Source organism: Heterocephalus glaber, unplaced genomic scaffold (genome assembly GCF_053883595.1).
Source record: "Heterocephalus glaber isolate CG9 unplaced genomic scaffold, H.glaber_assembly_v1.0 deba00000546, whole genome shotgun sequence".
Classification (NCBI taxonomy): domain Eukaryota; kingdom Metazoa; phylum Chordata; class Mammalia; order Rodentia; family Bathyergidae; genus Heterocephalus; species Heterocephalus glaber.
Window position 1 is genome coordinate 24,151,643 of NW_028258147.1, and position 12,520 is coordinate 24,164,162.

The 12,520-nt window shown below is 35.9% G+C and overlaps 1 protein-coding gene across 1 annotated transcript in view; it reads right to left on the bottom strand.

The window, feature by feature from the left end:
• Positions 1 to 1,940: 1,940 nt before the first annotated feature.
• Phf14 (PHD finger protein 14) overlaps positions 1,941 to 12,520 on the bottom strand; it is a 320,314-nt gene continuing 309,734 nt past the window's right edge. Inside the window, exon 18 of the mRNA XM_087204669.1 lies at positions 1,941 to 2,726. Coding sequence (XP_087060795.1) covers positions 2,688 to 2,726 — 39 coding nt within the window. The 3' untranslated portion in view covers positions 1,941 to 2,687. The remainder of the gene's footprint in view (positions 2,727 to 12,520) is intronic.

Genomic DNA, 12,520 nt, shown 5'->3' on the forward strand with positions numbered 1-12,520 from the left:
ATAAAAGAAAATATAAAGAAAAAACAAAGAAAATATAAATAAGACTATCTGCTAAAGCTTGACTGATGAAATAACATCAACAGAGGACGTAGTTCTTTCAAACAAAAACCACACATTTTCAAACATTGACCATAGAGTTTATTGCAACAAAATTTTTAAATGTACAAATCCTACAGGCCAAATACTGTACTACATTGTAGCAAAAATAAACACAAAACAATAAAATAGTTTAAAAATTTAGCCACTTGAATATATTTTAAATCATTTAAATAATTCTAAGTTTGAAATAAAAAATCAAAACCCTTATCACATACTCAATAACTGTCCCAAAAACTTATATAAAGTCCCATACCTGCTTCAAATTTTAACAAAATTCCTCTTTGATAATCTTGGAAAAAAGAAATCTTCCTTTATATAATGAAATGTGTCAACCAGAACCCAATGAAGACATCATACAACACATTAAACACTAGAAATAGTTGTGTTAAAATCAGGTAAAACAAGAATGCCCACTGCTATCACTACCATACAGCTTTGTACTAGAAATTCAAGCCACAGAGAAAAATGCAAAACTATTCTTTTCAAAAACAATAGCTATCTACATATAAAACGCAAGAGTACACATTTTAAAAGTAATAAAATAATGTATTCAGTAATAAGAACAAATAAAAATATAAAATCATAACCCTTGTGAAATGAAATACCAAAATTATCCTATTTATAACAATTACAAGTAACATAGGAGAAACACAACCAAAAGAGTGTAAGACATAAATGAAGAAAAGTTTGAAACATAAATAAAAAATTAAATAAATGGAGAGATCATATATGTATCAGGACAAAAAATAATTGTCCTAATGAGGATTTGCTTAATGTCATAGAACACATTAGTTTCAACTGCTCTGGCTAAATATGTCTCCCAGACAGCATTTGTTGGAAACACCATCCCCAGTGCACCAAGTGTTGGAAGACGGGGCCTAATGTGGGGTGCCTACATCTTAAGGTTCGAGCTCTCATTGATGAACTTGAGGCAGTGATTTGATCTCATTTATTCTCTCTCTCTCTCTTGCTCTCGCTCTTGCTGTCTCGCTCTCTTTCTCCCCCCACCCTCTCTTCTCTCCTCTTCTTTCTTCCTCTTTCTTCCCCCTCCCATTTTCTTTCCTGTCATGTGATAATGCAGGGAGAATGAACTCACAAGATGCTAACTCCTTGATCTTGGACTTCCAGAACTGTGAGGAAAACTATTCTATTACGAATTATCCATCTCAGGTATTCAGTCATAGCAGTATAAATTGGGGTAAGACTCCAGATTTCAAGAAGTGAGTGGATTTTTTCAAGGTTTTATGACATTCAGAGAAACAAGAGAGGAGATTATGGCTATATTTATACCTAAGACAAGTATAGAAAGGTATTAATGATGGATGTTTTTGAGAATTGTGCATTACATGTACTGGCCACTTGATCTGTATTCAGTATAATTTGCAAAAAGCACATAAACAGAAAAAAACATAGTTAACACAAGATGATAGAGTAAAGTAAGATAAAATAGTCAATTTTGGGGTTGTGATGAGGAGGCTTGGCTTCCCTAAATATCTCATCTATAAATTGAGGCAGTTGGATTTAATTACCCCTTTCAATCCTAACTTTTTATGAACTGTAACATGTTTTATTTATTTGATTCAAAGCCAAAATTGAGGTATAATTTCATTTCTCTAGTGGAAATAAATCATTTCTCTATGTCTAATTACAGTCATTCAGTTTATAAAAAGAGGAAAAATATTAAAAAATAAATCCATAACCACTAGTCAGCATAATATAAGAGAGGATGTAGACCTTAAATTACCAGAAGCCTTAATATTACAGTTGTTAAAAAGTTGGATTGTACAGCATGGCACAAAGGGTAAATGTGAAATGAAATGCAAAAAAAAAATACATTTTAAATGAGTAAAATGCTTTTATTGATATATCCTGTTCTTAAATTCTGCTGAATAAATATCACATAGAAACCACAGTCTGCAAATAGTAACAAAGAATGGAATTATTTCTTGTCATCATACAACTTTCAGATCAAATAGGTGTGGAAAATATTGGGCAAGCTACAGAGTTCTGAGAGTGCAATGCACAATTACCAACAAAATTCTTCCAGAAGAGAGAGGAACAGCAGATTTGAAAAACATTTGCATAACAAGAACCATTGAATTAAATGACTTTTATACAAAGATGTGAACTTTACAGTAATTTCAAGTTACATTCAATATGTAGAAAAGATTTACATGAAAGAACTATGTTTAAGAATATCAGCACTCAGCTGAGGGAAAGCTACTCAGCAAAGTAGAAACCCCAAAATATTTTGCAGTATCTTATCTATCCTTTGCTTGAGCACAATGTCTTCCCAAAGGGGCCACAGAAATAAATGTAAAATTTGAAGAAATACTGATCAAGCATAAAAGCCTGAACACAAATGAGTTCCCATGTCTGTAAATTCAAATCCAGATACCATTTCTGCATGACAATCCAGTGATGATTAAGTCACAGCATGTGAAAATGTGAACTAACCTCAAACTTGTTACCAAACGTTCTCTCTTTGGATCTTATTGAGAGACAGTCCATTTACTCAGCTTCCCAAGCGCAGACTCAGTGCCTCTTTGCATCCATAGATGCTCCCCATTCTCCATCTTCTCCCAATTCTATTGATTCCGCACCAGTATCCAGGCATTCTTTTTAATCTGTATGCAAATGATATGAGAGAGAGTATCATCAATCTCTTGATTAGGTCACTGTAACAATCTGTTAATTGATCTCCATGTCTCTACAGTTTCTCACTTCAATCTATCTTCCCATTGCTCTAAAGTAATCTTTCGAAAACATAAATCTGATCATATCAGTTTCTTCATAAACATCCTTCAGAAGGTTCTTCTTAACAGCTAGGATAAAATCCAAATACTTAGCATGACCTGTACAACTCTTGGCTTGTCTGACTTATATCTTTAGCATAACCTTCCCTGTACCCATTATTTCCTAGCTATCCCATGCTCCTCCTTCAGAATCCAATTCAATAATTGTGTTCTTTGAAAATTTATTTGTGGTACTCTTACCTGAATCAATTTCCTAAACACAATACATTTTAGTTCTTCAAGAAGAAAGTTTTCCCTTACACCCACCATATAAAGGCATTTATATTTCAAGGTAAGAGAAAGTTGCAGTTGCATAATTTTTTTGGATTATTGTATAAGTTACTTTCCTCCCTGCTGGGACAAAACACCAGAAACTCACAACTTAAAGGTATGTATATTTATTTTGGTACACAATGTGTAGAGGTTTCAGTCCACAGTCTGCCAGCTCCAAGCCAGAAAAACCATTTGAAGGGCTTGGGTAGATGAAAGCTGCTCATGGTATGGTGGACAGGAAATAGAGAGAGTAGGGAGGAGCCCAGGAGGGAGAGGAGCTCAGGCTATGCCCTCAGTGACCTGCCTCTTCTGCCCACACCCCATCTCCTAAGCCCCATAATCCAATCACCTTTCAAAAGCCCTACCATGAGTCCAGGAGGCTCTTGGGAGGCATCTAGCTATAAACCATAACAATTACCAAGATAAATGAATCCCCATGTGGTACACCAGAAAGCCAGTATTTTATCTCCAAAGCAACTGTGCTGAAGAACTGGTCCCCTTGTCATCTTACAGAGGTCAGCAGAACCAAATGCCAGGAAGATGAAGCCTTTCTGAACACCACAGGGCAGTCCTGGAGCTGCAGTAGTTATTCCAGCCTTTTAAAACTTCTTTTTTTCTGGGCTTTCCTTCCATATCAAATTAAAATATATCTTCCCTTATTGCTAAACTCCTCAAGGCCAATGTGGCTTTGCCTTCTTCTGTAGCACACCCACTACAGAATGGATCACACTCTATTATTGCTACAATAGGTATCAGTAGGTCATTCTCCATGGGCCACTGTATTTCTGACTATTTGGGCAAAGACAGTGACAACATTTGTCCCACTCTTTTTTTCAAGGATGCCTACAAGGGAAACTACATTAGAATACAGAAAGTATCTCCTCCTGAAAAGAAAGAGGGGAAATTTTTTCTCAATCTATCTTGATAATAAGGTAATTTCACTCACCAAGGTATAGATTAGGCAACATTGCTACCCTTCTTTAGTATACAGGGATTTTCATAAGCTTGAGGCTTCTCAGTATGGTAAAAACCCATGGTGTGCACCTCTGTCTGGGCCCCTTTCCATCACCCCCGTAGAACTTGGTGGAACTGGGAAAGAAACCCATAGTTTCTGCTGTCTTTTTGTTGTTATTGTTGTTGTTGTTGTTGTTGTTGTTGTTACCGGGATCAAACTCAGGACCTTGTGCTAGCAGGCACGGCTCCACTGAGCTAAATCCCCGGCCCTGACTGCTGTTTTTTTCTCTGACTGAAAAGCTTATGTCTTCTGCCAGAATCTACAAAACAACAGGATCGTTTGTAAGGCATTAAAGTGCAGGGAAATCTCAAACTGTTTCATGCTCTTGATAGTGTGCAGTGTGTGTGCATATGTGTGTGTGTGTGTGTGTGTGTGTGTGTGTGTGTGTGTAACTCTTCTGGCTTCTTCTGACCATAACCTCCTTAAGAGTTGGAATCATATCTAATACATTCAGGTACATCCAAGATCTAATCTAATTAAAATAAATCTCAGCTGAATAAAAATATGAGAAGGTAGGTAGTTAAGAAAAGGAAAAGGAGTTAGGAAAACCCTACTACACAATTTGTATCAGTTCTTTTTAATCAGTTAAATTCATATAATTTTTCATTAAGTTAAATTCATACCACTGTTGGATGTTTGAAAAAATGTATTGTGCATATTTACTCTTCACATGAAAGTCAGAACCTGTACCCAGACTCTGATATTGCCGTTTTATCTTTATATCATACATTTACTATGCATACTTCAGTTAAAAAAAAGTCCATCAGTATGTATACTTTATCACAAATAATATAAAAATTTTCAAGGGGCTTTACTTGGGTCAAAATCTGTGCTTAGATATAATTAGTGATAGGAATGAGAAGTCCTTTCCTGCCACAGTGGCTTGGCTTGATTCAAGAGGGAGTGGGGAAAATCTTTCACTCCAACATAGCATTAAATGCCACAAATTTACATAGGAAAATCAAAGAGTCTTGTGGAAAATAAAGAACCTGCACTATGGTTATCATATTCTCTACCATGAAACAATTACCACATTAAAGTTCAAAATATATAATTATATGTTCTTGCAATAAGGAACAAAGGAGAGCTCCTGGCTAAAAATTTACCAGAAGAAAGAAGGCATCTGGGCTTATGTTCCAGATGGAACTGTTGCTCCTGTACTCTATTTGGTTAGCTTGAGAACATTGTTCATTCTTGCACTGCGACTATGCCTGGAGAAGTGCCTCTATATGTAAGTGTTTGTGTTCCCCAAAATTCATATGTTTAAGCCCTAGTACCCAGGAAGGTGATAGTAGGAGGTGAGGCCTTTAGGAGGTAAATAGACCATGAAGGTAGACCTCTCATGCATAGGATTAGAGTCCTTGTGAAAGGAACTCTGGAGAGTTCTGTAGCCCTCTTTCCATCACATGAAAATGGAAAAGCATTAAGCAGTCTGAACTTAAAAGAAGCCTATCAGCAGAACTCAAAAACCTTCAGGAATGAGAGAAATAAATGTTGTTCATAAGCTACCCAGTCTATGATGCATTGTTACAATAGCCAGAACCAACTGAGAGAAAATTTGGAGAATTACACCATCATATTTAATACATTTGCCCTGAGTCTCTCCCTTCTAAATGTTGTACTGAGGAAAGAAACATCCTACTCTTCAATGAGAGAATATACATCACTGGATGATGATCCAAAGGAGTGGGTGGTTCACTGGTGATACTGATGGGATCAGCAAAGGACATGTAAGGACCAGAAGGAACAGAAAAATTGAACCAAGCCAATCTCTGTGATTCTCCTGGGGCTCTTGAGACTGATTTCAGAGGCTGAAGGAAACTGATGGACCTGGAGGCACTCGATTAGTTTTATTTGGCAGATAAAGCTATTGGGGTTTCAGTTTCAGTGGGGTCCACTTGAAAGGTCTGAATTTCTATTTTCTCTATAATAACTGACTCATGGTTGTGTGTAAGCATCTCCAGGGAGACTTAGAAAAAAATGGGCAGGGGAACTTGCTGGTATAGCGGTTGAAATTTTAGTCATTGAAATTTGGTCATAAATATAAATGCAATTCTATTTTATTCACAAGCTTGTGAAGTAGAGGGTATATTTGGTAACAAAAATAACAAAGTACAAAAGATAAATTTCAGAGGAAAAGTTTACAGTTTGTCCTCTGCAGAACAGACTATCTATGAGGCTCTTTCATCACAGTTAGTTAAATGAGGTCTCTGGCAGTGCAGTGAGTCAGAGATAACAAAATAAAGTCGTAACATCAATATCCTCAAATGTTTGGGGATATATGTGAGAACATAAATATTAAATGTTGGAAAGGAATTTGACCTGCCCTTCAAGTCCAGCCAGCTGGCTTTCCTTCATCATCCAGTGTCCTCTAAGATGATTCTAATGAAAACAAACCAAGACTCTCAAAGAGCAATGGTCTATAGTATTTTGGACAGGGATATTCATTTAGTGAAGATTTTTGTTGTTTTTTTTATTTCATTTTTGAAAGACAAAATTAATTGTTCGTACTTTGTAAGAACAGTTACCCCCAATGACAGGCAGATCTTACAGTATAAGGGTCTCTGAGCACTTCTATTCATTGAAGCCTTCTAATATCTACCACTGATATGCTGGAAAGGCCTGAAAAGATGAAAGCTCTTCAGGGCATGGTGGACAGGAAGCAGAGAGTGCAGTGAGGAGCCCAGGAGAGAGAAGAATCCAGGCCACGCCCCCAGTGACCCACCTATTCTGCCCAGACCCCACTTTTTGCCATTTCTGGATAAATTTCAGCAATTTATTTCCTCAAAGACAAGGCTTGTTTGTGGGAATATTTAACATTCAAGGTCTATTGGTTGGTAATATAGTGATGGAACTTCGCTTATTACCCTTTCCATTAATGGTAGGTGAGGAGATTTATTTTGTAATAATAAAAAATGTAAGGAATAAGTCAAGAACATGGAAAATAGAGTTCAATGTTACTTGATATTTTCCTAAAAGAAAAAAGAAAGCAGGAAGAAAAGCAAAGAAGAAAGTAAGGCAGTTCCAGTTCCAGAGATCTGACCTGGAACCTGACTATAACAGCTCGGTGAAGTATCTAAATTACTTTCGAAAGTGTGAAACTTCATGTCCTTTCTTGCGCACCTCTCACAATTGTGTTAGATGACAGTCGCTTAGGGGACTCTCCAACCCCTGCTTGGCTGTGTACTATTTGATAGGAGAACAATATCATCTTAATACATTAAAATGGAAACCCCACCAAGAGGTAGAAGGTTGATAGACAGAGGTAAATATTCCCCTAGCATGCATGATTAACATCTCTGACTATTTTTCTTAAATTCAAAGAGCTATTATTAGAAAATTGCAGCACTGTGTGGAGAAGTGTGGCAGATGGCATATAGGAGTGAGTGGTACGCAATTTACAGTAAACAAATTCTTTATCTTTGATGGGTCATGGGGAGAACTAAAACAGTCTCCAATTCAATCAGGGAATATGCAAGAAAACACTGACATGCAGATTCACTAATTACAGTGAAATGTGTTAAAAAGCTACAATTATCCCAAGGGATGGAACATTTTCCCGTGAAGATTAGAAAAAACAACTAGGCATCATGGGCTGGCAGCAGGACACCATTTGTAAATGTGCCCCCAGATCGGTTGACACCTGTTCAGAGAAGAGATTCAAGTCTTCAGAGCCTTCAGCTTGGTTTTCTCTCTAAATAGGTACACTTCCTGATGGTATGTGTGAGTGTGAATTCACTGACTGCATAACAAAATATATGAGGAAAAACTGGAGTAGACATTTCCTTCTGTCTTCAAAAGGAAAGGATGGTAAATCAGAGGGGCATGATTCCTGTAACACTCATTAGATTTGTTATCATCAGATTAACAATCTAGTATTGCAGAATTTCATTTCTATCACTGCAAAATGGGAGAAATGAACATAGTACAAGTATAAGAAAAACTTTTTTTCAAAAATAGTTGTTTGATCATACACTGAACCACAGCTATGAAAATTTATCAAATTTCAAAATAGAAGTACAATAGTACAGGGTATCTAATTTCACAAACTCAATTCTTTCCATGATTCTGGTTGAAAATCAAACTGGATGAGAACCAAATTAAATTTCCCCATAAGTTCAATATTGAACCTAACCATTGAATTCAATTCAGTTCTTGTACAATTCAGTTTGTGACCAGAATCATGGAAAGAATCAAGTTCGTGAAACAAGGTACCGCTGTATATAATTATGTAATGTATGGGAAACACCCAAATGATCCAGAATGAATCCATGCCAAAGAGCTCTACGATTTACTAGTGGGTTTAGGTGTATGAACTTACACAAAGGTATGATGAAGTACTCTTACATGCCATGTTGAACTTTGATACAAAGGAATATGATCACTGCACTGAGGAACTGTGGATTTGGATAATCTCTTAAATTCAATAGACATTACACTATCATATCTAAAAGATTTTTACATATCACATACAAAAAATTTTCTGGGATCCGAGTCAAGTGCATTATGAAATACTCTCTAGGCCCCAGGTATAAGGAGTGACTGGGAGTTATCTGACGCCACTTGCTGTTTATCATGTCACTGAACACTAGTTTTCTCCTAAAGGAGCTACATTACTTTTTGGTGGGGGTATGTTGCAGGCACATGTTTCTGGATAGACTTAGAAAAGATATATAAAGAGACAGCCACCAAATGAACCTCGGGGTCATGGAACTAAAAATATACCTGTTGTATATGACATAGTAGAGAAAAACATTGAACTTCTATTCTTAAATTTTTTTTTTGTACCGGGGATTGAACTCAGGTCCTTGTGCTTGCACAGCAGGCGGCAAAACCACTGAGCTAAATCCCCAGCCCAGAACTTATTCTTTGTGGTACAATTTATAAGGACAATAGAACTTGATTTAGGTCTTTAATTGTCTGGGCATTTAACTTAAAGTTCTAGAATTTAGTTGTTTGTAATATTAATATATAAACTTTAGTAAACATAGTGCACATATTCAAATTTGAGTACCTCTATATTGGTGGTATTTTGTTATGATATCTTCATGATATCATACAATCTCACTGCATATTCTCTCATGTACCGATGTCTAGATATAATGGGAAAGAGAAATACAATGAGATGACCTCTCAGTATTGGGCAGAACAAGATTCTGGAATTTTATTTAAATAACATACCATTCTCATTAATTTTGGGAGGCTTCTGAACCAAAGCCTGCATTGTTCACCACCAGTCCCAGAAGATACCTCAAAGAGCCCTATTAGCATTAAGAATGGCTTCCTGGGGGTAAAAAAAAAAAAAAGTACTGCATTAATAAATGAGGCCCATAGCCACATCCCTGGGAAACCATAGGCTAATTTTTAAGCTGAGTGGTTTAAAGAAACAAAAAGCTGGGATTGTTATGGGTGATATTTATTTCACACTCTTCATGGTTCCCTATAGAGAAAATCCAAGTAAAAGCAGGTCCTGGGCTTTTGCACTACCCTTTCCTCTCTGCTCAGCACCACTGTCCACACAATAGGAAAAATTACCAGTCAGAATTCCAAATCAGATGAAGACTCTTGTTCTGTCTCCTAAACACTGAGGATTTAGTCTCTATTTTTCCCTGGCCACTTGAAACAGTGACTGGGAAGTAGTGATACTAGGGAGGTTTCCATTACAGAAGCATTAGCAACCTTATTTTTTTCTCTCATTTAATCTGTATTCTTCAAACCAAGCATAAAAGAAGTGATATTTTTCATTTTCACTTGACAGACTTGAATAACTATTTCTCAAATTGTGTTATACTCAGGCAGAGAATAAGGTTTTATTTGTTGGCCTACTCAAATACTCATACATTCTATTTTTTTTTGGAAAAGCCATTTTAAATATCAAAATGGGGACATTTACTTCTATGTATTTTCTCTGGGATTATTCTCTGGTTTCTAAATGCATTTTTCCAGAAAAATAATGAAAGTCTAGTAAATATATGTCCATAGATTTTATGAATCACTTCATGTTATTTGTACTTTTGACATTAACCAAAATTACAAATTGCATGGGGATTATACAATCCCGTACACAGGTATCTTCATAATGGAATAAGAAGTGTCATAAAAAACCAAAAATTTTGTAATTTAAATTTTTTTAAATATTTAAAAATTCTCTTTAATACCTCCCTATCCCCTCCCACTAGGTTGCTGGAAGACCCAAGCTTGTTAAACGGACATTATCTTTCTCTTGTACAATAAGAATCCCCTACCCATCTCTATATTAAGAAAATTTCCTACTCCAGAATCCTGATGAGAGACAGCATCTATTGCCCACTCCAGGAACTGAAAACTTTTTCACTCAGTTTTTTTATAGCTAAGCCACATGATATATAGTCTGCCAATATGTTACACTTTGATTTAAAACCTGGGAGGTAAGGGAGTATTCAGAATTCATTCTATCAATGTTAGCAACAAAGGCAGGAGCTGCATCCATTTTCCAAAAATAGCAATGATGGAAGGGGTTCTAGAGTTATTGCTGTTGTCAGTGTTGAGGACTGAGGCAGTTCCAACAGAGATACTCATTGTCAGCAATCTTGAAACAAGACTGTCTTTCTGTCCTGAAGGACAAGTTCTGCAGAATGATTTGGACTTTGACTATGTAGACTCCACCTCCAGTTGTCTAACAGTTCCAGAGATTGAGATTGTGAACCACTGAATAGTCTTTTAAAACTCTTACTTCTGATTAAATTAATAGGTAGTTTTATAGCTTGAAAGTAAGAATCCTGATGAATACCTCATTCAGTTAACACTATCTTAGTTTATACCAATATAAACACTCTCCTGTCAGTTTAAAGCAACCCTTTTCAGGTCAATCCATAATCTTTCAGAGATCTTCCCTCTTCCCTTTTGAGTCCACAGAAAGTTCTTAGGTCTACATAGTCCAGTAGGCCAGCCACTAGTCACAAGTGGCTATTGAAGTGCAATTATCCTAAATTGAGATATGCTGTGTGAAATACATGATGAATTTAAAAGAACAAAATCTAAAATTAATGAAGAATGTCTTTAATAATCTTTTACATTAATTACAAGTTGAAATGATACTTTGGAAAAATTGAGATAAGTAAAATACATTATTAAATGAATTTCCTGTTTCTTTTTTTAAAATACAGCTACTATGAAATTTATATTACATATAGAGTTTGCATTGTATTTCTTTTGGAAAGGCATATTAGGGAGCAAATGGTCATACATTTATATATCATTATTAGGTTAACCATAATTCAAATAATTTGTTTTTTAAAACAATAAAATCCTCATCTTCCACAATGTAACTTTTAATTGGATTATTCTTATTACTAAAGGAAGGAAAAGAGCTAATGTGTATTAAGTGCCCAAGTGCCAAGCACAGTGATGTGCAATTTGCATATATTATTTCATTTATTCTTTATTTTCCTACTCACGGCATTATAGGGATTTCTCAACCTATCTCTCCAAACCTTTCCAATCTTTTCCTGCAAACACATTCTAAAGGTTTCAAACCACATAGTCATGTACAGTCACAGTAATAACCCCACTCATGGTATCAGTTTTCTGTATTAATCAGTTTCCCCACTGCCGAGACAAAATTCCCAAGATCCACAATATAAAGAAGGAAAGCTTTATTTTGACTCACAGTTTTAAAGGATTTAGTCCATGATTGGAAGACTTAAGGCAGAAAAGGCATAGTTGAGGACAGGTGCTCACTCTTAACAACCAGGAAGCACAGAGAGAGAAAGGAGGAGCTGGGGATAAGAATACTCTTCTGAATCTCCAGTGATCTTCTTTTTCAACCAGTCCAAACCTTTGAATATATGACACTCTGGAGGAACATTTTATATCTAGACCATAACAAGCTACAATTTGACAAGAATAGACTGGAACACAGATTAATTTGTGTTCCAGGAAGTCTTTTTCCTGTTATCCTATGTGGTGACTTACCCCTCACTACTGCCTCCACCCTATTAACTATTCAGAGGAAAGCTTCCAAAATAAATCTACATCCTATGGAACAATAAGAAACTCTTTGTTTTAATCTATACATTATATCATCCTCATTTTTCTATTTCAGAATATTTGGTATTTCTCCTAAATTGAGTCATGGCTTACTATTTCAGATTTTCCAAGTTCGACAACTAATATAAACTTAAACTTATTGGAATGAGACATTCTTAACCAATACAATTTCTGAATCAAAAGTAATTTTTGCTGGATGCAGTATGTCTGTAATCTCAGCACCCTGGGGAGGTAGGAACATCATAAGTTCGAGCCCATCCTTGACAATTTAGTGACTTAACAGGCCTGTGTCTCAAAATAAACATTTAAA